The sequence below is a fragment of the Macrobrachium nipponense genome, chromosome 30 (assembly GCF_015104395.2).
Source record: "Macrobrachium nipponense isolate FS-2020 chromosome 30, ASM1510439v2, whole genome shotgun sequence".
NCBI classification, from domain to species: Eukaryota; Metazoa; Arthropoda; class Malacostraca; order Decapoda; family Palaemonidae; genus Macrobrachium; species Macrobrachium nipponense.
This window is the reverse complement of record NC_087218.1, coordinates 54,688,744-54,713,675: the sequence shown is the minus strand read 5'-3', so window position 1 is coordinate 54,713,675 and position 24,932 is coordinate 54,688,744. Positions and strand designations below refer to the sequence as shown.

General features: G+C 41.7%; 1 protein-coding gene across 3 annotated transcripts in view; it reads right to left on the bottom strand.

Moving 5' to 3' along the window:
* Positions 1-12,843: 12,843 nt before the first annotated feature.
* LOC135202522 (alpha-1D adrenergic receptor-like) overlaps positions 12,844-24,932 on the bottom strand; it is a 350,947-nt gene continuing 338,858 nt past the window's right edge. For 2 of the 3 annotated variants that reach the window (XM_064231974.1, XM_064231975.1), the window contains 4 exons: positions 18,454-18,633; positions 16,302-17,099; positions 15,267-15,485; positions 12,844-15,040 (listed from right to left, as the gene is read on the bottom strand). In XM_064231974.1, the coding sequence (XP_064088044.1) occupies positions 13,589-15,040; positions 15,267-15,485; positions 16,302-17,099; positions 18,454-18,633 (2,649 nt within the window). In that variant the 3' untranslated portion in view covers positions 12,844-13,588. The remainder of the gene's footprint in view (positions 15,041-15,266; positions 15,486-16,301; positions 17,100-18,453; positions 18,634-24,932) is intronic. The other variant, XM_064231976.1, reaches the window with a different exon arrangement.

The following is a 24,932-nucleotide window of genomic DNA, read 5'->3' as shown; positions in this document are numbered from 1 at the left end:
GGTCTAGACCTCTTCCAAGCTCACATGCCCAGAGGAGAAGGAATGTCGAAAACCGAAAGGAGGTTGTGGAGAATCCCCACCGATCAGGTGTCCCACATTTCGGCAGTTTCTGTGACACCCCAAACTGCCAAGGATCGCTATTGCAAAAGCGTCCTGCGTGAGTGTTTTTCTTCGTCGGGATCTTCATCTCCAAGACGTGATTGGAGGGATTCAGATCGCTCTCGACCACTCAAGAGGAGTTTTGGAAGGCTCCGACGATTGACTCGAGCCCGGAAAAAACTTCCCTGAGGAGTCTCCTTCGGGAGTTAAGAAGGCAAGAAGAGCCATTCTGTCAACCAGAGTTAGAAGGAGTCAGGAGGTGGAGGCTATGGACTCCTCCCCTCCTCCTTCCGAAGAGGATAAAGAGGAGGTTACGAAGAGGTTCATGATGGCTATGCAAGAGCAGATTTCGTCTTTTGTAGGAGTCCTTTCAAAGGAGCCTCCTAGAAGGAAAGACTCTTCCCTTCCTATCAAAAGATCCTCCAGACGTATGGAGGTATCTGCCGCCAGGATCGATGCTCCTACTCGAGGTGAGGTTTCCTGTACGAACGTGGATGAACGATCAGGCGTTTCTTGGCACCGGCCAGGAGTGAGGAGTCACCAGGAGGCAGGAGCCAAGAGCCAGGAGTGAGGAGTCACCCAGGAGGCAGGAGCCAAGAGCCAGGAGTGTGGAGTCATCCAGGCAAGAGGCAGGAGCCAGGAGGCAAGAGCCAGGAGGCAAGAGTCAGGAGTCAAGAGGCAGGAGTCAGGAGTCAGGAGGCAGGAGTCAGGAGGCAGGAGCCAGGAGTCCGGAGTCAGGAGGCAGGAGTCCGGAGTCAGGAGGCAGGAGTCAGGAGCCAGGAGGCAGGAGGAGTCAGGAGGCAAGAGTCAAGAGCCAGGAGGCAGGAGTCGGAGACTCATTCCTGGAATTTATGACTCTTCTCCAAATAGAAGCTCCTCTCCTTCAGATCGTAGGAGGTCTTGGAAGGACTCTCTCCTAAACGAGAGCTTTCTCCTTCGTCTGATCGAGGTTTGGACGATTTGTCTGATGACGAACCTCCTGCAAATGAGGGACTCTCGAATTATAAGGTCTTAGCCTCATTGTTACTACAAGAGTTTGGAGACTCTCTTAGTCCGGCGGCTCCTCCTTCTCCTCGTTCTCTCTTTTCGAGCTCGGCTACGGCAAAATCTTCGGCCTTTCTGAAAATGAAGCCTGCAATTTCTATGAAGAAGGCCCTCCATTCTTTAGATTCTTGGATGGACAAGAAGAAAGAGTTGGGAAAGACTGTATTCTGCACGCCTCCTTCCAAACTCCATGGAAAGAGAGGTATTTGGTATGGGACAGGAGAGACTATGGGTCTTTCTCTTCCTGCCTCGGCAGATGCGGACTTTCCAATTTAGTGGAGGCCATCTAGACGTCACTCTTTAGGATCGGTCAGATTGACGTGGAGCATTTCGGAGTTGAACCACTTTCTAAAGGGACTTTTTGTCACTTTAGAGGTGTTCAATTTTCTGGATTGGTCACTCGGAGTTCTGGCCAACAAATCTAAAGATCCGGAGTTTCTTAAAAACCCAGAGATTCTCCATAGCGTCCTGTCTTGCATGGACAAGGCAGTACAGTACGGTTCGGGAGAAGTGGCTTCCCTTTTTGGTGCTGGTCTTCTGAAAAAGAGATCAGTATATGGATCCCTATTATCAAAAGGGGTTTCTCCGAGCCAGAGGACTGCTTTATTGTTCGCCCCTCTGTCGGATCATCTGTTTCCTTCTCAGTTAGTGAAGGATATATCTCGCTCGCTAACTGAGAAGGCGACACAAGACCTACTGGTACAAACGTCCAAGAAAGGACGCCCTGTAGTGCGACAATTAAGAAGGACTCTCGTCCTCCTCAGCAGCCCTTTCGTGGAGGTGCAGCGGCTCGTCCCCCTGCCAGAAAGAAGAGCTCTGACAAGAGAGGAAGGTCTTCCTCAGACCTTTCAAGAAAACTAAATGACTTGTTGCTCCTTCAAGCACCAGTGGGCGCCAGACTCCTGAACTTTGCAGGAGTATGGGCAAAAAGGGGAGCCGACCCTTGGTCAGTGTCGGTCCTAAAGAAAGGATACGTAATCCCCTTCGAGGACAGTCCTCCCCTAACATCTACGCCTCGGGAACTGTCAGCGAGGTACAGAGACCCTGTAATGAGAAAGACTCTCCTTCAAATGGTGGAACAAATGTGGGAAAAGGAGGCCATCGAACTTGTGCAGGATCCACACTCCCCGAGATTTTACAATCGCCTTTTTCTAGTACCAAAGGCATCGGGGGGGTGGAGACCAGTACTGGACGTAAGCGCTCTGAATCGCTTTGTTCAGAAAAAGAAGTTCCGTATGGAAACGTCCGCCTAAGTAATGTAGGCTCTTCGTCCAGGAGATTGGATGGTCTCTCTGGACTTGCAAGATGCGTATTTCCACGTTCCCATTCACCATTTGTCAAAGAAATATCTTCGGTTTGTAATAGGAGACAAGATTTTTCAATTCAGGGCTCTGTGCTTCGGTCTGTCTACAGCTCCGCAGGTATTCACCAACCTGATGGCGAATGTAGCAAGATGGCTTCACCTAGAGGGAATAAACATCTCCCTCTACTTAGACGACTGGCTGATCAGGGCCAAGTCGGAGATTCAGTGCTTGGAGGACTTATCAGTAACAAGAAACATGATAGAATCGCTGGGATTACTCGTGAACCTCGGGAAGTCGCAGCTGATCCCCAGCCAGAGCTTGGTCTATCTGGGGATTCAGATGGATTCTCGGGGTTTTCGAGTATTTCCTTCGCGAGAAAGAATCACTCGAGGTTTGTCGAAAATCTCGAGCTTCGTTAGAAGAGAAAGAGCAGTTCAGCGAGGGATTATCTGAGCCTTTTAGGGACCCTGTCCTCACTAGAAAAGTTCTTCTCTCTGGGCATGCTTCACCTTCGCCCTCTTCAGTTTTTCCTGAAAGGGGTGTGGAGTTGGAAGACGGGACAACTCTCGGACATCTTCCCGCTTCCACAAGAGATAAAAGATCACTTGAAGTGGTGGATCCTTCCTCTTCAAAAGAACGAAGGCGTATCGCTTGCCCTGCAGAACCCAGACCAAGTGTTATATTCCGACGCTTCGGAATCGGGATGGGGAGCGACGCTAGGAGCAAGGGAGGTGTCAGGCACCTGGACAAAGGAACAGGTGTCCTGGCACATCAATTGCAAGGAACTAGTGGCCATACACCTAGCCTTAAAGTTCTTCGAAGAGATAGTCAGAGGCGGGGTGATACAGATAAACTCGGACAACACCACGGCTCTGGCTTACATACGCAAGCAAGGAGGCATGCACTCTTTCTCCCTCTTTCAGTTAACAAAACACCTGTTAACCTGGACAGAAGAAAGAGGCATAACTCTCCTCACAAGATTTGTGCAAGGGATAAAGAATGTGAGAGCGGACAGACTGAGCAGGAAGAATCAGGTCCTTCCCACAGAATGGACTCTACACGAAGAAGTGTGTCGAAGTCTTTGGTCCCTGTGGGGGAGACCTCACATAGACCTGTTTGCGACGTTCCTCTCCAAAAGAGTAGAGATCTTTTGCTCTCTAGTAGAAGATCCGAGAGCCTTCGCAATAGACGCGTTTCTCCTGGATTGGTCGGGTGTGGACGCCTACGCCTTTCCCCCGTTCAAGATCCTGGGGGAAGTGCTCAGGAAGTTCGTAGCTTCAAAGAGCACGAAGTTGACACTCATAGCCCCATTTTGGCCAGCCCAAGAATGGTTCACGGAGGTACTGGAGTGGATAGTGGACTTCCCCAGATCTCTTCCAAACAGACCAGATCTACTCAGACAACCCCACTTCGAGAGGTTTCATCACAACCTCCCAGGTCTCGCTCTGACTGCCTTTCGACTATCGAAAGACTTGTCAGAGCGAGGGGCTTTTCTCGCAAGGCTGCGGGCTCTATCGCTCAAGCCCGCAGAGCTTCAACGAGAAGAGTATACCAATCGAAGTGGGAAGTCTTTAGGAGGTGGTGTAAGAGTCAGAAGCTGTCCTCCTCCAGTACCTCTATAGTTAATATTGCCGATTTCCTCCTCTTTCTGAGAGAGGAATCACACCTATCTGTGTCAACAATAAAGGGATACAGAAGCATGCTGTCTTCAGTATTCAGAAATCGAGGGCTAGAAATTGCAGATAACAAAGATCTACACGATTTAATTAGATCCTTTGAAACTTCAAAAGCAGCAACTCCTAGAACACCTAGTTGGAATCTGGACGTGGTCCTGAAATTCCTTTCCTCGGATAAATTCAAGCCTTTACATCTGGCTTCCTTCCGCGACGTCACTAGGAAATGCTTATTCCTGTTGTCTCTCGCTACAGCCAAGAGGACGAGCGAATTGCACGCTCTGGATTCCACAGTGGGGTTCAAAGGAGATGCTGCTATCTGCTCGTTCCAGACAATGTTTCTGGCGAAGAACGAAAACCCGTCAAAACCTTGGCCCAGAAGCTTTGAAGTAAAAGGTCTATCTAACCTCGTAGGCAGAGAGACAGAGAGGTCTCTCTGTCCAGTGAGAGCTCTTAAATTTTATTTAGAGAGGAAGAGACAGATGGGAGCCTGTCAACAAGGTCTTTGGTGTGCTGTGAAGAACCCCAAAAGACTCATGTCCAAAAACGCCTTGGCCTTCTTTGTGAGAAGCGTAATTACGGACGCACACAAGAACTGCTCGGAGGAATCCTTCGGTCTTCTAAAGGTTAAGACCCATGAGGTGAGAGCAGTAGCAACGTCCTTGGCGTTCCAAAAGAATATGTCTCTTAAAAATATCATTGAGACTACTTATTGGAGGTGCAATTCAGTGTTTGCATCTCATTACCTGAAGGATGTGAGAGTGACTTATGAGAAGTGCTTCTCTCTAGGTCCATTTGTATCAGCAGATACAGTGCTGGGTCTTGGAGCAAAGACTGATCCTTAAAATATTTTGATTTTATCGTACATAAACCCTCTTGTCAGATATGTGGTTGGTTTTCTATTAGCAAGCTCACGGATGTCGCACGGGCGCATAGTGTCATTGCTGGTAGGGGATCAAGGGTATGTATGGCTAGTGGAGGAGTACAAAATTTTTTTTTTTTTGTATATTTTGTATAAATGAACGTGTAATTATGTTTCGAGTTTTTGGTTGTTTGTAAGGAGTTCGGGGATAACTCCTTGCAATCTTAGAACTAACATGGATGTTAGGATCAGGTGATCGGGATCGGTGTTGTGCTCCTTGAACAAGGTGTATTGTAGTTAGTGGAATAGCACCCAATGACAAAGGCCTTTAGGCTCTGCCGAGTAAGTGGATAAGACCCCATTGGCAGACCCACAAGAACTCTTAGCCATAGATCAATATTTCGCTGAGGCTCTTGAGGCTAAGCAGACTCCAAGGCAGTAGCCGCGAAGTCTTCAGCCTAATAAGGTAGGAACCAAGGTTTATTAATACCTACAACATATGTTGTTTACCTGTCTATTTCAGTAGTTAGCTGTCTCTTACCCACCACCAATGGGTGCTAATCAGCTAAGTATATATCTGGCAGGGAAGTTGAATGTATAAAAATGATATTGTCATGTTACAATAAAGTTTTATACATACTTACCTGACAGATATATACGGTTAATGGCCCACCCAGCCTCCCCGCAGGAGACAGGTGGAAGAGAAGAATTCTGATTAGAAAACGGGAATGGTTCCTAGTCCTGCCACCCAGGGCAGGGCGGTAGATCACCTGACCTACCGGTAGCGTGTGCCGCGAAATTTGAAATTCTGTCGGAGACGACGGAGTCTATAGCTAAGTATATATCTGTCAGGTAAGTATGTATAAAACTTTATTGTAACATGACAATATCATTTTTACATTAAGGACCATGATCTCTTCCTCTGAAGTGATGATGGTCTATACCAATATTGCCAATCTGATATGATACTAAGTACTTTATAATTCACCATCAATAGTGTTGAGTACTAATATAAAGTATATATTTGTGTACCAGTATTGATTCTTTTGACTACTTTGCTGATATTTTTCTAAAGGCATATACATTTTTATTCTGTACTGGGTAGTTTTTTCCTGCTGGGACCTTGGGCTTGCTGCATTTTTCTTTCCAATTAGGTTTGTATAGTAGTAGTAGTAATAAAGATGATAATGAGAAGCCTTATTTATGTTAGTCCATAAAAAATGGATCAATCATAAGCCACAACTGTTTCACTTGCTTTGCCCTCTTTGCCACAACTGTTTCACTTGCTTTGCCCTCTTTGCCACAACTGTTTCACTTGCTTTGCCCTCTTTGCCCAGTGTCTCAATGACTTCCCCCACAATGGCAATTCCCAAACCTAACTCTCACCTGCTGTGCTCTGAGGGACTTGAAGGCTGCTTTGTGAGACTGGAGGACATCCCACTACAGGGTCCTAAATTCTCAGAGTGGGAAAGACTACTCAAAGCTTCTAATAAGCATGGAGAAATCCACTAAGAAGAGAGATCCATGCCTTTCAACCAGGACATCTAGTTCAGGATTGAGTGGTAGCCTTTCACTGTATTAGTGGAGAGGAGCTTGTCTTGCTGAAAGAGCACTGAGAAAAACCTCACCCTATGTACCAACCACAGATCTGCTGAGGATCATTTGACTGTCCCAATATGTGTACAGTACATCCCCGTATAAAAAGTCTCTCTCTCTCAAAGAAGTTATTGGACAGTCACCATTTGTAAGGTAAAAGCACCTCCATGGCAGGTAAACCTCAGTAGATAAGCTGTGAGCCATGGGACTCTCAGTGCCATGACAAGAACTAACAGAATGGGATGATCTACACTTGGCTGATCCCCATTGGCCAAAGTGAGATCTATCACATACAAAGAGAAGAGATTGATTGTCCATGGTTCTTGATAACTTGCTTGGAATATACAGCAAGAAGGGGTCCCAGTGGGTAGAAGTCAGTCCTTGTAGATGGCATCAGAAAAAGGCATAGGAATGAAGGGATGAGTTATCTAACAATGACAAATGTAATCTATTTAGCCCTCTGGCTCTTCCACTTAAGGACCATGCTTCAGCTCCTAGAAAAGTGACCAATCCATAAACTCAGGGCAGGCAAGATTCCTAGATGAAATCAGTTCTGCAGAGATAAACAGGTATAGCTGCATGAAGCAGCCACATGCATGCTCTTGGCCAGTACATCTACACTGTACTGTTCTACCTTGCTTCCCATAATACATAACAGTAGCAGAAATGAATGTCTGAGATTAAGAAGTCAACAACTACAATTAAAGTTCCACAGAGTTTATGCAGCAGGTAAAAGGGTAGGTACTTGTTCCAATCACTCAATAAAATTAGTTTGACAAAGCAGGTAGTGCTGAAGAAACCTTATGGTGTAGTGACACCACTGGCCCAGAAGGTAAAAAATACTGGTAAAAACAATATTCACTAGTTGCTGCAAAACATTGCCGACCTGCCTTAACCCATTCCAGCTACAACACATCAGTTTCCTTTAGCCCAAGTAACTAAACAAGGGGTGGTTTGAGGTGGGCCACGTATGTTCGGGCCACAGGTTTATTAGTTATGAAAATTCAAACTGACTTAAATTTGTCATGTCCCTAAATAGAACAAACCTTTGGTCTTAATGTAAGGGTGACTTAGTCTTGGAGGGAGGATAGAGAAAGTCTCAGAACCAACTGGAGGTTCAGCACACCTGGGCTCACCTCCTGGCCAAAGTAGGGCATAGGAAGAAGTCATATGCCTCTGATCTGTTAAGTAAAAGGTTACTCAGCAGCCAGACATCTGGGTTGGGAGACAATGTGAACTCCTGTTACATGGTGTCTTAGGAATACAAGAACCTATAATTGTCTGAGACAACAAAACTTACATTAACCTTGTTTTGTTGCCATTTCCTCTCTCCCCTTGTAAGTGAGAGGAAGGGACTTGGTACTTTCTTTATAGTTTGTATTGTGTAGGAACAATAAAAAAAAAAAAAAAAACCAATGGAACGGTGCTCTTTCACCTGTATCTGACCCAATCCAGCACATGGATTAATTCTCTCCACTGCCCAATGGTAGAGAAGAAAAAGAAAGGAAGAAGACCAGATATCCCATTCACTCTCACTTTCAAAACCAACATCTTAGGAAAGATATAAACTGTCCTGCTAGGGGCAATGGATGAGCTACCCATCTGGTAGAACAGCCACCACCAGACCCAAGGAAAAAGTGTTCAAGGACCTGTGGGCAACATCCCACAGATAGAAGGATGTGAAGGTGGTTTGACAAAGCCATGTACCAGATTTTAAAATCCTTTGAACCAATAAGTTCTTTTTGAAAGCAATGGAAGGGCCTAGATCCCTAATGCCATGTACTCTTGCATGCACTGTGTCATCATCTGAAAGTGAAGAACTGAAGGCTTGTTTGATTACTTCACATAGCCAAAAGGGAATATTATTATTGGACACTTCCTTGTTCTGGCTTTTACTAACAAAAAGTCTTTAACAACCCAGTCTGAGATATTGAGTCCTTTTAGATTGTTCCGCAGTGCCCTGATGTGACAAAAGCAATACTTCATGGTCAATACTAAATAAATCTCAAAGGGAAGAGATAGAAAAGGACTCGAATATGTAGTCGTGATCTGGATTTCAAATTTGTCGTCATGAACTGATGGATTTTGAGTCTTAGCTACGAATTACGGGACAAATTTGAAGGGTACAGAATCCCAACCCCTCGTGTTTATCGTCAAGAGTTTATGAAGTTCCCTAACTCTCTTTGAAGAGGCAAAGGCTAAAAGGAAAATAGTCTTGAGAGTTAAATTTCTATCTGATGAAGCCCTAAGGGTCCATATGGACTAAGTGTGAGACTGCTAAGCACCAGTATTAGGTAGGTCCAAATTAGGTCTAAAATTTCTCTGGGAACAGGACTGCTCAAAACTCCTAATTAGCATAGTTATTTCCCACAAAGACAAAAGGTCTACATCCTTCAAATGTAGAGTTAAACCTAAAGCAGCCCTATAGCCCTTGATGGTTGACACCAAAAGGAATTTCTCCCTTCAGAGAGGAATGAGGAAGTCTACTACTTGTTGAATAGTATAGTTCCAACTGGAGAGAAACCCAGTTAACAACACCAATCACAGTAAACGGCCCACTTTCCCTGGTGCATAGAAGATTTTCTGGGATAACCAGACATTTCTGACGCTGCTTTGTGAGAAAATCCTCTTGCTCGCTGGAGATACTGGACAGTCACCAACCTTGAAGATATTGGGACCCTACCAACAATGATACCTCTCGATGAGTGGTTGGCACAGAAGGTTGTGCTCAGGGGGAATCTCTCTTGGTGCTTCTGTCAACACGACTAATAGATCTGGGTACCATTCTGTGTGGCCACAAGGCAGCTACAAGGGTCATCCTGAGATCCTGAGAAATCATCACTTTGTTGATAACTTGTTGGCTCAGGCAAAAGGGGGGAAAAGGCGTAGATGTCCAGATTGTCCTAAGGATGTTGATGGGCGTCCTCTGCCACGGCCCAAGGATCTGGAACGACTGAACAAAATACCTATAGTTTTTTTGTTGTCTGGTCACAAACAGGTCTACTGATGGCTTTCCCCACGGATGAAAAAGCCTTTCTGCCACATCCTGATGCAGTGACCACTGTTCCAAGAACTTGCCCTGATGACTAGGCTTGTCTGCCACCTTGTTCCTCTTGCCTGGGATGTATCTGGCTGAGAGATCTACAGAGTGAGAGACTGCCCACTGGTGCAACTGTACTGTCAAATTGTGAAGATGACAAGACACTAGTCCAGTTTGTTGACAGTGCTGTTGGACATAAGAACCTCGAAGTGCCCTGTTACCCTTTCTTGAAATTCCTGAAGTGCTAGGAAGGCTGCTTTCATCTCCAGGATGTTGATATGAAGCAGCTTGTCTTGGTGATCCCACAACCCAGATATCAGGGAATCTTCCAAGTGTGCTTCCAAACACTTGCAAGAGGTGTCCAAGAACAGAAGATTCTCTGGAGGGGGAGAATAAAGGGACACTCCTGGGGCCATTGACTTGAAATTCAAGCTTCCAAAGAATATGGTGTTCATTAGGAAGAAGTAAGAAGAGGTAAAGGGAAATACAGAAAGAAGAAATCCCACTTATTAAAAAAAAACATTAAATCAATAAATTAACAAATGAATAAAAATGTATTAATGCACTGCACTTTCACTTGAACTTCTGAAATTCCAACTGCACAACATCCTCTGGGAGAATGTTCTACAGTCCAACATTGCGAAGAATAAAGGACCTCTGGAACTTTGAGGTTCAGCAGTGAGGCTCATTTACTGCATATTGTTGCAGCTGTCAGGTGAATCTGGTTGCTCTCGGAAGATAAAAGGGGATCAGGGATCAATTGTGAATGTAATAAAACTTATTAACCCCTTCGCCACCGGCCTGCTGCATTGCTGCAAATGCTTGCATACCGCATGAGACCCCCTGTCGACAGCGAGTATCAATCATTACTTGCTCCCACTCAATTTTATGTTATTCATATTTTTCCTTTATATTCTTATGTGAAAACATTGTGTGTGCGGACATCAATGAATATTTTTTACCCCATTGTCAAAAAATTATAAAAAATATAGTAAGAATATTGGAAAAATAGGAATATTTAGTGGAAAAGTAATTGCAGAAGTAGGAACTGTTATAAAGTAGTAAAAATAGTAGTAAAGTAGCAGAAAAAGTAGTAAAGTATTAGTAAAATAGTAGTAGTGGTAATAGCAGTACTAGTTTTCTTACTGAAACAGTTATTCCTAGGTTTCATACAGAAACAGCGTATACATCAATGAATGTTTACGGTACTGGTAATTATAATAATAAAACAGTATAGTAATAGTAATAATAATAATAATGATAATAATAATAATAATAATGATAATAATGATAATAAAAGCAACAGGATCTCGTGAACAATATGTATATGCATATGGGGCAGTTTATTCACCCCCATTATCATCGGCAAGCTATAAAAAACATACATCTCATCACGAGTAACAGGCCTCCACAGAAGTCCTTTCACCTTACGCTTTCCTGTTGAATGAAAGTACTACTCTGCCCGAGCATTCATCCATTCACACAATTTGTCAATTACATCACCACAAAAACGGAAAAAAAATGCATCACGTAAGCAGGTGAAATCTGGTGTGTAAGCAGGAATCCCACTGCCACCTTCCGTGAATCGGGGGGGCTGGTTCTGGGCGCAAGTCACAAGATGGATCATTATGAACCGCCAACCTTCATCTACAAGAGGTTCAATGTCTTCCAAACACTCGTTGTCACTGTCAACCTCTAAGAATTATCACAATAATCATCATCTGATAGATTTGGCAGGTACTCAGACCCTGACTCTGAAACACTATCATCTGACATACTGAAAAAAAAAAACATAAAAAAGCTGCAATCAAAAGGGAAAAAGGTTTATAATTCAAATCTACATGGTTTACAGACAAAATCGTAATCATCCTTCTCAGATAATAGCCTGAGGCGCACTGGCATATGTTGGCCAGTACCCCATATGAAAATGACGTCACGACATCCATCGGACGCTCATTGGTTTGAATGAATTGTGGGTGAGCTTCAGCACCTCTCTCGTACACAATACTGTCTGGAAACCATACCATCCAAGCTGAAGAAAACGCTTTGCTTTTCGAGGAGGGATGAAAGACGTACACACGTAAGTCGCGGTCTTTTATTACTGTACCGTAAAAGACGTACATGTACGTCCCAGTGCTGAAGGGTTAAAAAAATAAAAAATAATTTCACACAACTTGGGGTGCTGAATGTTGAACGTCATCCCTACATACTCTTGTACATCCAGTTGAATCAGTAGACTAAAGGTGGCAACACACCCTTTTCCTTAAGCCACATAGTACTATTTCAGATTAGCTACAATGATGCAGCTAACTTAGGCTATATTCCAGAAATTATTTGACTTTACTGGAGCCAGTTCATTAAATGAAGCTTTAAATCTATGCAATGACCCCTTCAACTGGTGAAATTCTTCCTTGATTAAACCCTACCCCAAAACAAGGGTCTGGTAGGATGTAGTGGCCCAAGTTAGATTAGGATACATCCCTGCCATCCCACCCACTACAGTTATGCACAATGAGGAGGGGTAAGAATTTAGGCTAGTGTGGTAAATAAGCACTTCTAACAGAAATTGTCAAATTGGTCAATCCCACTATATACTATAGCTAAACTAGCCTATTAAATAAATCTGAAGTAAATTTTAATAGTGACTGCAGAACAGCTGCTACTATTTATATTTTGTAAAAATCTGCCCAAAACTAAACACATCTACTAAGTTAATTTTCCCCTAACCTAATAAGGGCATTGTCCCAAAACTTGGCAAGAGTTGTTTTATCCCATGCTTTCTGTAGTAGTATTTTTAATAATTTTCATTGTTTAGCTATTCAATCATTTATAATAGGTTAAAAGTAATAGTTTGGTAAAGAACTTGGTACATAGCCTACAGTTTATCATTAGGTATTTGGGCTAAGTTTGTGTTTTGCTTCTTTGCAAAAGTTAACATTTGACCAGTTTTTGAATGAGAATGGTTAATATTTACTAAACTCCCACTGATCCTTAAATGCTGAATATAAAATTGACCAAATTCTGGGTAACTGCTGACCTGACACAAGGACGACTTACGATAGGGTTGGTCGTCAAGCAATAGTTTCTATCCATGACAATTTTAATTCTCTTGTGAAATACAAATTTATGTTTAAAATTACATACGGTCTTTTTTTTTTTTTTTTGGACAGAAGTAATGTTACGATTTCATGTTTACGCGAAAGGGCATTAAAATAAAACAACGTAGCCATAGGGATGTTTTTTCATACAGAAAATAGTACATTACACAATTGCGGCAAATAGGGTTTTTATTCATCTTTGCACATCAATGAATTCCATTGTTATATTTTGTCAGGTAACTCATGAGTATTTTCCAAATGTAGGACTAGACTGCATTGAAAGCACCACCTCACAATGAATATATTCCAAGTTTTTTTTTGTGCATGTTTCCTATCGTTTAATCTTTCCAGAAAGAAGACTTCAAAAAAGAAAATGGCATTTGAATCGTAAACCAGCGTTAAACAATGAAAATATACTAATAAATGGTTGGCATGCGTTTGAAAATTGAAGTTTGGGCTCTGGATCTTGAAGGAATCATTATTTGACTAGTTTACACCATTCAGTAAAGGATTAATTAGCATATTACGTTTTTTTTTATATAGTTCCAGTCATGGAATACATCAGCGTACATTGCAGTGAATAATGAAGTTACACTTCCTTAAGTTATTGACTCTTGGGCATCAGTAGATTGCACCTGAAACCATTTTGAAATAAAACAAAGTTTTTCTTAAACAATAATGCAGTTAGCAATACATCATGACACACGTGCAGACATGAAACACAAATCCTTAGGATTAAATTACAACTAGCATATTTTTTTGGTAAAACAACTAGAGACTCAGTTCACAGTAAGAACTATTATTATCCATGGGAATTATACATCGTTCCAAGGGAGAAACTTCAGTGTAGTTTTTAAATGACTTGAGTTGGGCTACGTGTCCATTGCACCACTAATGCTCTTAGCCCTTGGAAGCTGTTTGGACCCTGCCACCTCCACAGAGAGGCCGTGATAGGACCTGTTTCTCATCATGCTGGAAAGCCAGCCCTTCCCTGTCCTTGCACTTTTGCTTTTCTTATTCTCGTCTTTTTTACGCAACATTTTTGGTAGGTATCTGTAAAACTCCTGAGATAGGGGAGAGGACTCGTCCGTTGTAGCCTCATGTTTTCGAGGCTGTTTAGGAGTTTCCTCCAACCTCATGATTTCACTCTCTTTTCTTTTGCTTAAAACATCACAGTTATTGGTACTCTCGTATTTACCAGTCGAACTCGAGGTAATGTTGTCCTCAGTCCCGTTGGGAATCTGAGACACGTTTATTTCAGAAGCTGCTAATCTTTTGCCACCGCTTGAATTTATGGAATGGTCCGTTCCATTTGGTTTGTTTTCACGTGTCAAACAATTTTGACTTAACGTTGATTCACTCAACCTTTTGCCATCATCAGTAATACTGCGTTCAAGGTCGCACATATCGTGATCTGATAAACACTTAGCTGATCCCAAAGGGCATTCGCTCTCACAGTTGGCATTTCTTCCCATAGGCCTGTTATACGTGGCCTCACTTGTTATATTTCTTGAATAAAATGCAAGTTCGTCACCACCAGATGCAGAACTAAGTTCAGTGGAATCAGCAATTTTCCTTACAAACTCCAAAGAACTCTCTGCTGTTAAAGGGGTGGTTGAATTTTGATAAGCATCTGAGAGAGGGGTTGTATTTCCAGGTGGCAACTTGGAATCATTTAGCTGGAGGGTAGGGATGACTCGCACTTGTTGATCAAATGAATCGTCTGTGATGGCTGACAGCCCATCACTGTACTGATCAAAACCAATGACAACTTCTGTAGGGTCCGTGGCACTGAAATTTATAGTTACAGCATCTGATGACGAAGAAACTGTTTGGTGCTCAGTGATTTCACCACCACCACAAGATTCGTGAGTTAAAGTCAGCAAGTTGGACGCCGAGAGCAAGGGCTTCTTCAGACACGCCTCTTCTGCTGAATGCACAGAGGCTGGAGACGTGTGCGAGGTAATGGTGGCAGCCCTCGGTCGACACAGTGGTTCATCTTTATCCTCTGGAGTTTTACCCAGAGACACCGTCGAGGACACGCCTTTCGACTGCAACCAGTGCCCGTAGCTACCAAGAGTTGACGAACGTGACCTGTTGCCACTTGGGGTCCCAGCAACTGGAGATGACGAGCTTTGAATAGGAGTGTTGTGTGTGTGTGGGGTGTGGAAGTTCGCCAGCTGTGGAGAACCCCCTCCCACAGCCACACGGTACAAAGTCGAATGGTGAGGGGACACCAAACTCCTATGAGAGAGAGGCTCAGACTGCGCCTTCCGTCTCAGTATTTTCTCTAGGATGAACGTCTTCAGAGCGTGACGAAAATCCTGCTCACGAAAGACAAGATATATCGAATGAAGGATGTGGACATAAACAATGAGTTTCAAAAATCGGGTCTGTTTCATTCAGGTATGTTAGCTATCGAATAAGTATCAGCAATATTTACAGATTATACACAGAAAATGACAATTAAAATTATGATTCATGTGACATAAGACACTTGTGTAACGATGCAAAAGTAATATACTCGCCAACGAAACTTCTGTCACTGACCTTCATGTGATAAGCGTAGAGGAAAGGATTGACAGCCGAATTGACGTGTGTCAGGATGATGGTGAAGTACATAGCTTCCGGCGTCACTAGAGTACACCTTGGGCAGAATGACTGGGCAAAGTTGATGGTGTACAGAGGAAACCAGCAGATCAGGAAGAACAGCACTATGATGCTCAAGCTCTTAGCAGCCTTCACCTCACGTTTATTGGCGTGGGTCACCTGGAAATCAAACGAAACTTTAGACATCCTGAGCTTTGGAAAGATAACCGGGACTTGTGAAGATTCATTCCTAAAGATGTATTTTAGATATAAACTTTTATAAAATCATAATACATTAATTTTAGGCTGAGGGACAGTAGGAAGCACCTCAGATGATCAAGGTACAAGGTCACAGGTCAAGACTGAGAATGATTGGAGTCCTTAGAAAATTCTGAGCACTACTGTTTGGGAAATTGCAATCTTTCCTATAAAAATCAGTGATTTTATTATTTAAACGCATGAAATATCATGCTACAAGAGGTTATTATGGGTATTGCTGGTTTTACTGTATTTCCATGCTTGCTTTATTGTTTTTTTTTTAACAAAATGTAAAAATAAAATAAAGGGTCTTACCTTTAGTCAACCAAGTGGAGACAAAAAAAAAAAAATTTATTACAAGAAAGCAATTTCTGAATGACAGGGCCATGTTCATGGAGGCAATTTTAGCTGAGGAGTCATATTATTATGATAAAGTTAGTAGAAAAGGCATTCAGACTCCCAAAGATTTGAACTGATTAAAATCGGCAAGGCTACTCCATAGCGCTTAAGAAATCAAAACGTAAATTTCTTTGCCAATATTTGAAGAACAACCAATGACAACCAAACCAAAGTAACATTCAAAACGAACCTGCCACCAAATGGGTAATTAAAATGAGTTCTTTGGTTACTTATTCAATTCTTTTCCTTTTATTTACCGGAGCGCCGTTTGTCATGTTTGTTTCCTTTAATTATATTTTTGGAGACTTTATTTAGCTCCCCTTGGTGGGTCCTACTGACCTGGTACAGTACGTATGACAATGTACTGCTTCGACGGGACCCCGCGTCCTCACTCCTTCGGGGACTTCGAGAGCCATGGTTGTCTTTAGTACAGGCAGATGACTTCTCGGGAGTTCGGTCGCCCAAGAATCTCTTCGCGGGCTTGTCGTTCTTGAAAGGTCTCGCTGAGGTCAGGTCATCTGAAGGGGTTCCCAATCCCTCAGCCTCTGGTTTCACTTTGCTTATCCTGATCATGGGTGTCATGGCACAGAGATCCTCCTCTTCCTCCTCCTTCTCTTCAGCGTCTTCTTCCTTCTCACCCAACTCCTCCTCTGCCTCCTTACTCTGATTCCTAGAGGGCTCTTGTGAGTTCGACAACAAACACTTTCTTTTCTCGGTCCCTTCGGGGTTCTTGACTTCCTCTTTTCCGAGAGCTGTTCTCTCGTCCTCAGCGAGCGTCCTCGTGGACTTGCTTCGTAATTCCTCAGAGCTCCTCTTCAAAGCCCCTTCAAAATTGTGGCGGAGAAGGCTGTGGTGGAGACTCTCCTCTTGGTGGTTGCGTAAATCAAAGAGTGATGAATGCTGTTGGTGGACGGTTTGTTGGTGGTAGTGATGATTATGATTTCGATGGTTGGAGTGAAGGAGGGTTTGACAGGAAGGAGAAGTGGTACGGAGAGTAGTGTCGGTGGTGCCCTCATCACTGGGTGATGTAGGGCCCAGGTGACGCAAAGAAGAGTGCTGGAAAAAGTCTAGGGGGTGGAGACAGCGGCGAGTGAAGGGTTTAGGGGGCCAAAGTTTGGAAGTCCTCGGAATTGGCGGCTAAAGAGAGAAACAAGCAAGACAAGCAAGTCAGATGCTGGCATGAGTCGAGGACGACGGTTCGTGGATGGTCAGCTCGCTTCGAAACACCCCGAGGTGCAAGAAACAGTACTACTGATTAAAAGAGCTCAAAAATATTCCACAGCACAGCATACAACTGCATGAAAAAGTTGTAGGTTTTAAGACCTTCTAATGGGACCATTTAAAAAAAATAATAGTTACATAGCCCATTTACATAAAAAGATACTAGGGAGGCACTGTGTTAAGAACTAACTACAGGGGAATTACAAGAGCTAAAAAAGTTTGAAAAGGGATTTCCCTTGCAAGCTGAGCATCCAAGAGCAAAAAGCATGTTTATGGCGTTAAAATACATTTAATATTCAGCATTCAACTTTTATTAGCATGAAATAAGTTACATGAAATACAGAGATAGAGATGATTAGCCATAGAAGAAAAAGCTGAAGTCAGTCTTACGTTCCAGCAGTTACTCAAAGATCTACTTGTCTGACTTTGCTTATACACCTACTTTCAAAGTTTTTTTTTTACAATGTTAGTTTTATTTCATTGGTGATTAGACACGTCTTAGAATACAATGAAAATCTAAAGGGACATCTACACTGCAGTAAAAAAAAAATGTCAGAGAAAGTAAACAAAAGGCAGCAAACAACTTGAATATAAGTCGCTGACTGTAAGTGGTGAACGAACTTTCGGCTCATACTGGAAACTCCATAATATTTATGAAACATTGGTTATAGTAGATTTACATCACCTGTGCATCTGATGTCTAGGCCCGTCCCTTACGACGCTCCTGATTGGCTGTTGATAAGCCAGTCACAAGGCTGGAAACTTTCAGTCTCTCTCGAGAGTTTACATAGGCAGGATGTTTGTTCCACCTCTCCTGAGGAATACTTTTGAAAGACGTGGAATATATATCCTGACTATGTGAACTCTCTCGAGAGACTGAAAGTTTCCAGCCCTGTGATTGGCTCATCAACAGCCAATCTTATTGGTAGTACTATAGTACTACCAATAAGTCATCGGCTTGTATTCAACATGTTTGTGATATGTGTGTGCGATAAGTTACCAATGACATGTTTTACTGCGGTGTGGACGCACCATGAAGTGACAGCAGGAAAGCGAAGGTACGAAGGGACACAGGAAGAGAGCATTATAGGTCTAGCGACAAGAAGAGTCACAGGAAGACAGCATTATAGGTCTAGCGACAAACAAGTCATTTCAGGAAATGATTATACGGATGGTGTGACCTCTAGTACAGTGACAGAAACAATGCATAAAATGACGACGGTAAATGTTTACAACATAAAAAAGACAATACTGCCGAAGAGTTCCTCACCTGGTGGACGACGTTGGTCGAGGTACTGCACCTACGGGAGTCACACCTGTTGACCTCAGATTGGGAGCGGCTCTGATTTCGGCTGACGAGGAAGTGGGGCCTCTGCCTCTGGCTGCCTCCGTGTTGGGTACAGACTGACCCAGCCTCCGATTGAGGTTCCTGGGCTGCTATCTGCCGAAGCTGTGGAGGAGGACCGGAAGAGCAGGAGGGGAGAAAGAAAACAAACCATGTCAGTCGTGATAGAGCTGCATTTATCTCACCTGAATATTTTGTCAAATGTAACTATAGATTTTTGGAACTTCTCCCACACAGAGGGTTACGAGAAAGTGACGTTATAACCAAAAAAGATTTGAGAAAGGAGCACTACATACATTAGCTAGGAAACGTGGCATTCACTGATGTGTGAGGGGTAACGAAAAGCTAAAAACCCACAATGGTGCTATATAACAATAAAATAACCATTAATATGTACAGGCAAACGTTAAAATATCGCTGTGAGTCTTCGTGAAGGCTTGAATCATTTCACCTACTTCTATAGTTTTTTTTCTCTCTCTTTTCACTTTTCACACCATTGTGAATTCGTGTACGTAACGAATGTGCAAGTAAATTTTAAGAGGAGCCACAGAACACCAGAAACATTTATGAGATTTACAAAAGGATGTCATTTTATGAGTTAAATGGAAGGGAAATATTCATTTTTTTTTACCCAACCCTCAATTACGTATTGAGCAACAGAATCTAAATAAAACCTATTAAACACTGATATGTCAGTACTCTACAGGACCTAAACTAGATATATGTTTATATATATACGGTATATATATATTATATATATATAGATATAATTTATATATATAGTATGTATAAACAAACTATTCATGCACTTGGGCACTTCGTGAACAGCAAACAGCAATTCTAACCAACAGGAAAAAAAAAATGTCCCAAAGCAAAAATTGACCGCAAATTATCAGAATGAAATACCGTGACAAGAAATACTTCATGAGTATCTGGATGAGATTCTGGAAAGTTGAATTAGAAACCCCCAAATCTTACGCGGATGTTTTTTGTGCAAATGTACCAGAGTTTGTTTATTGGAAAACTCTATGGTTCATCCACCTGATATAAGAGGTGGATTATGTATCTGCAATTTAGTTGATTTGGGCAGGTGGCACCCATGGTGTGGAAGGTCGAAAAGAACCGCTTATTAAGAACTTGAAAATGAACACCTTTTGAAGCCACCCTTTAAAAATGGGTTAAGTAAAATAAAGTGAGTAGAATTACCTCACAATGATCTCAAGACCCCTGAATTTCCTATTATTATTAAGTACATTTTCACTGAGTACCTCAAAATCTGGAACGGAAAATGGAATGAAACTTTCCTTTCATTCTAGGATTCGAACTGAGGTTTAGGGGCAGCCAGTGTGCTAAACTTGCTATCCTACCCTCAGCTTGAATCCTAAGGTGCAGGAACGTTCTCATTCTATTTCATATCGTAATTCAAGGTCTCCATTGGAAGATTTATTAATATAATGAGAAATCAAGACGGTCACAGTTAACTGAATGGCTACTTTATTGACATATTTCTGCTGAATGTGACTTATAGATTCTTATGGGCAAAAGAGACTGTAACACGGAGCTCTTGTGTTTGTTTTTGACAGTACTGAGCATGATGGAAAATGTCAAGTGGATTACGACTGGGGTGGAGAGCAAGAATGAGCAACTGATTCTGATATCCAGGAAGCCAATGCGGTGGGGAGGATATAGCAACCTTACCGAACTTAACCTTAACTTATCAGCCCGGAAAGTCCCTCCGAAATCTCCAATTTATGTCACGTGCCCTCCCTAACAAATTGACCTAACCTTACCAACCTGAGAGGTCTCTCCGGACTCCACATTATAGGTCAAATACCCTCCCAAACAAACTTTACTTACACTGACCTACCATAACCTAACTTCCCCCACCTGAGAAATCCTTCTTGAATCCCTACTGTGGGTCAAATAGGGCATACCCAAACAAACTCAACCTAACCTAACCTTGAATTCCCTCACCTTTAGAAGTCCTTTCTGAGTCCCAACTGTCAGCCAAGGCTGACACACAGACACTGATCTCACCTCAACTTCCTCCACCTGAGAAATCACCTCTAAATCGTCACTAAAAGTCAAAATTAAGGAGAAAAATTGCAGGGCACTCAAACCATCCTCATATAAGACCTTATGCGTATAAATCAAAGAATTAATAACCTAGTTTGGCCTCACAGGGAATTTTATTTTTTACAACAGTATGGCGATTTCAAACTGGCCATTCCTTTAGTTAACTTGCGTACATGTGCCCATTTTGATTTATTTTCGTGTTAACACATTAGGAAATATTTTATTGTGATATGTATATGAATAGCTTAGTTGGCGAATGTTAATATTCATGAGATTCTTTATAGTCTGATTTAGGACATTAATGAACTGGTTTTACGAATACGAAATAATTTTTTACTAAAAAGTACTGCTAATGCTGCCATCTGCAGATCTGTCTACTGATTCCGTAGCTAATGTATAGCTCTTGTATATGATTGATTAAAAAAATCATGCTTATCAGGTTTAACCAGAACTAATTATCGTATTTTTAACTAACAAAGTGAAACTTTTAATTTATCCTGTTAGCAAAAGGAAAATTATTTACATAAAGCCCTACTATAAGGCACTTAACTCTGTCTAGTTTTAAAGCTGATATGAACGGAGTGGAAAGTGAAGATAAAAAGTTTTTTTTTTATCTATTTTTTTGATCGAATTTACTGTATATGTGACGAATATATTCAGATATTTTCATTACGTTACTGTTTGAAAATGTAAAGAACACCTCTATGAGATAACACGCCTTATCAAAATCAAATCTGCCGCCCAATTCGAATCTTAACGGAAAAAGGAATAAGTCACTCCGTGTCAGTTGGTCTCACTGACATCCTGACCATACTTTGAAATTCTCACGAAACTTGAAGCATTCAGAGCAAGCCACAAAAAGATTCTTTCTCTCAAATCATAACTCTTGATGCAGACATAGAATACATCACCAGTAATCATATCTAATAATTACAGGTACCGGGGTTTATTATCCATCACTCAAATAACAAGTTTAGGAGCGGAAAAAAACCCTGTGTCTTCATTTGGGGTTTTCCATCTTGTCGTCAAGAGCAGTTGAAACTCAAGTTGCCTTTTAGAATTTCTCTTCATGCACATTCCCACGACACAAACTTTTAAAAATCTTTTTTTTTTAAATGGAAATTTATGCAGTTTTGGCGATCCAGAGACTGTCAAGAAGATCACCACTGGCTTCCAAAGTAAGCTTGTTTTTTTTTTTTTACTGGACTCAGAACACACCACGATGCTCAATTGTTTCAGTTCGACAAGACAAGACAGCAAGTGACTTCGAATCTCAAACGTGATTATGCAGAAGGAGAAAACTTGAACGTAACAGTGTCATGTATCGTTATCTTGAAGAGAAAAGTCATGCATCAATTTGTTTTAGAAGAAGAAGAAGAAGAAGAAGAAGAAGAAGAAGAAGAATCAGTAAACCAAGAATTGGAAGAAAAAACATTTTGTTCACGTCCGCCAGAAAAAAAAGTGGAGGGAAGAATAATGTCTTATGTTTACATTTGAGTCAGAATGTCGCTTGGATGTTTATCAGTTTTCTTGGTATATATATATATAAAATTTTATGTACGAAAGTACAATTTTTCCCATAAAAACAACACACCTCTTTCCTATATGATGAACCATTTCATTCTTAAACGAGGTCCACGAAAAAGACAAAAGACTGTAGTACCACGTTATGGCCTGCCACATTCAAATCTTTATACAAGAGAGATCTATATGTCTTAACTGAAAATAACTTGATTCATCCTACTCACCGTGCATGCAACGTCTTATTTATTGATTACTGTAGAGTTTTTGGCACCTGTCGAGATTAGTGTAAATTGTATACAAGTTTCTCTGTAGCCAGAAATGGTCACAAATTTATAAATTTTCTTCAAAACAGAATCAAGGAAGATAGACACAGTGTGACATGTCCCTCCAGTGCTGGGTGTAACTTCATATGGATTACTATAGTAGAATCAGTTAATCACATTAACCGTGCATTTGACGTCCAGGCCAGTCCCTTACGACGCTCCTGATTGGCTGTTGAGGGTTGGACACACTCATTCTCTCTCGAGAGTTCACATAGGCAGAATGTATGTTCCACCTAACTCTCTCTTGAGACTGAGAATTTCTAGCCCTGTGATTGGCTTATCAACAACCAATCAGGAGCGTCGTAAGGGATTGGCCTAGACGTGAAATGTACGGTTGATGTGAATCTACTATAGGAGCTCTGAAATGCTCTATTCTATGCGTTTTTCAAGTTATTCATTAACTACGATCGGATGTTTGGCATTTCCTGTGGAAGTATCAATGGTATACAAGTTTCTTCGTAGCTAGATCTGATCACAACTCACTGGGAGACGTCGGTTTTCAAAAAGTTAAAAAGGGAATACATTAATGTACTAATATCCAAGCTGCCTGTGACGAAACTGTGGTCTAAACAGCTCGATTTCTTTCTACTTTTTTCTTGAGTGTGCCAAATCCGTTTTTTTTAGACAGCAAGAATTAAGGAGCCGGGTAAACTCGTGTCTTTTTGTAGCCTGGATTCGTAGAAAATAAGAAATAGGAAAGACAAGGAAGAAGAGTGTGGATCTAAGCCACGAATTAATGAACAAAAAACAAAAGATGTAAGAGAATTCTGGAGCTTAATAGTCCCAAGAGGGTGACTGGTTTCCCGGGAGTTAACAAGAGAGAAGGTGTCCTGGCAGGTGGTACAAGGTTACTTGTGACGAGGGAGAATCGGTATTAATGAGGCTATGCCATAACCAATCCGGAATCTGATTTCTGGAGTAAAACGAATAAAAGTTGGTTTGATTTATCTAAAAGTCTATGGCGAAGAATCTCTCTCTCTCTCTCTCTCAAAAAGATCTAATATCATTTAAGAAGGACAGGTGTAACATTTGGACGCTACAATGAAAAATTATGTACCAAAAAGCAAGAGCCAGTGGCAGTATATTCCTGAATTTACCTGACTCAAATTCCAGAATTTACCTGACTTAAATTCCAGAATTTATCTGACTTAAATTCCAGAATTTACCTGACGCAAATTCCAGTATATCCCTGACTTAAATGCCAGCATTTACCAGACAGATTCCAATATTTACTTGGTTTGAATTCCTGAATTTATCTGACTTAAATTTCAGAATTTACCTAACTTAAATTCCAGTATTTCCTTGACTTAAATGCCAGAATTTACGTGACAAATTCCCTTATTTACCTGACCTAAATTCCAGAATTTACATCACTTAAACTCCAGAATTTACCAGACTTTAATTCCAGAATTTACCCTACTTAAATTCCAGCATTAACTGACTTAAATTCCAGCATTTACCGACATAAATTCAACATTTACCTAACTCAATTCCAGCATTTACCCGACTTAAATTCCAGCATTTACCTAACTTAAATTCCAGTATTTACCCGACTTAAATTCCAGCATTTACGTAACTTCAATTCCAATCCTGACTTGGCTTAAATTCCAGCATTTACCTAACTTAAATTCCAGCATTTGCCTAACATAAATTCTAGTATTTACCAAAATAAAAGTCCAACATTTGTCTTAAAAAAGAGCTAACACCAAGTGATGTATTTATGCGTACTGTAGTCAAGTAGCGTGATTGAATTCAACAATCGGAGAAGTTTTGCACAAAATCAGAGACCAGACAAAAGTGAAGAGAACGTAAAAGAAAATAGGCTAAATCACTGACTTTGCTTTCTCTACATCTGTAGACGAGGAAGTCGTAAAGTGCTCAAGTGCTCAAGTGCTTAAGTGCTTTGAAACTGCCTAATGAAAAGGACAACAAAATGATAAAAACACTAAATGCGAATGATTGCTCTACTTCTATTTACGGCCAAATGCAACATGACACACAATCCAGTGGGCTACACAAATTTGATCGTGGCCAGAAAAACAGCTTTTGACTGATAAGCGATATATCTTACGGGGAATATGTGAAATCATCCAGGGATTTCGCGAAATCCCCTAGGCCATACGTGAAATAACCAATTAGCTTAGGAACATATGATCCCAAAGGGCTATAGTACTAACACGGTGAAACAGTGGTACTAGTCCCTCAGGGGTCAAATGTGTTTTGCCGTGTTTAGTACTATAGCAGATTCACATCACCCGCACATCTAATGTCTAGGCCCGTCCCTTACGACGCTCCTGATTGGCTGTTGATAAGTCAATCACAGGGCTGGAAACTCTCAGTCTCTCGAGAGAGTTCACATAGGCAGGATATATCAACAGCTAATCAGGAGCGTCGTAAGGGACGGGCCTAGACATTAGATGCACGGGTGATGTGACTCTACAATAGCCCCTGGGAGATTAAATGCACTTAGGGACATTCGAT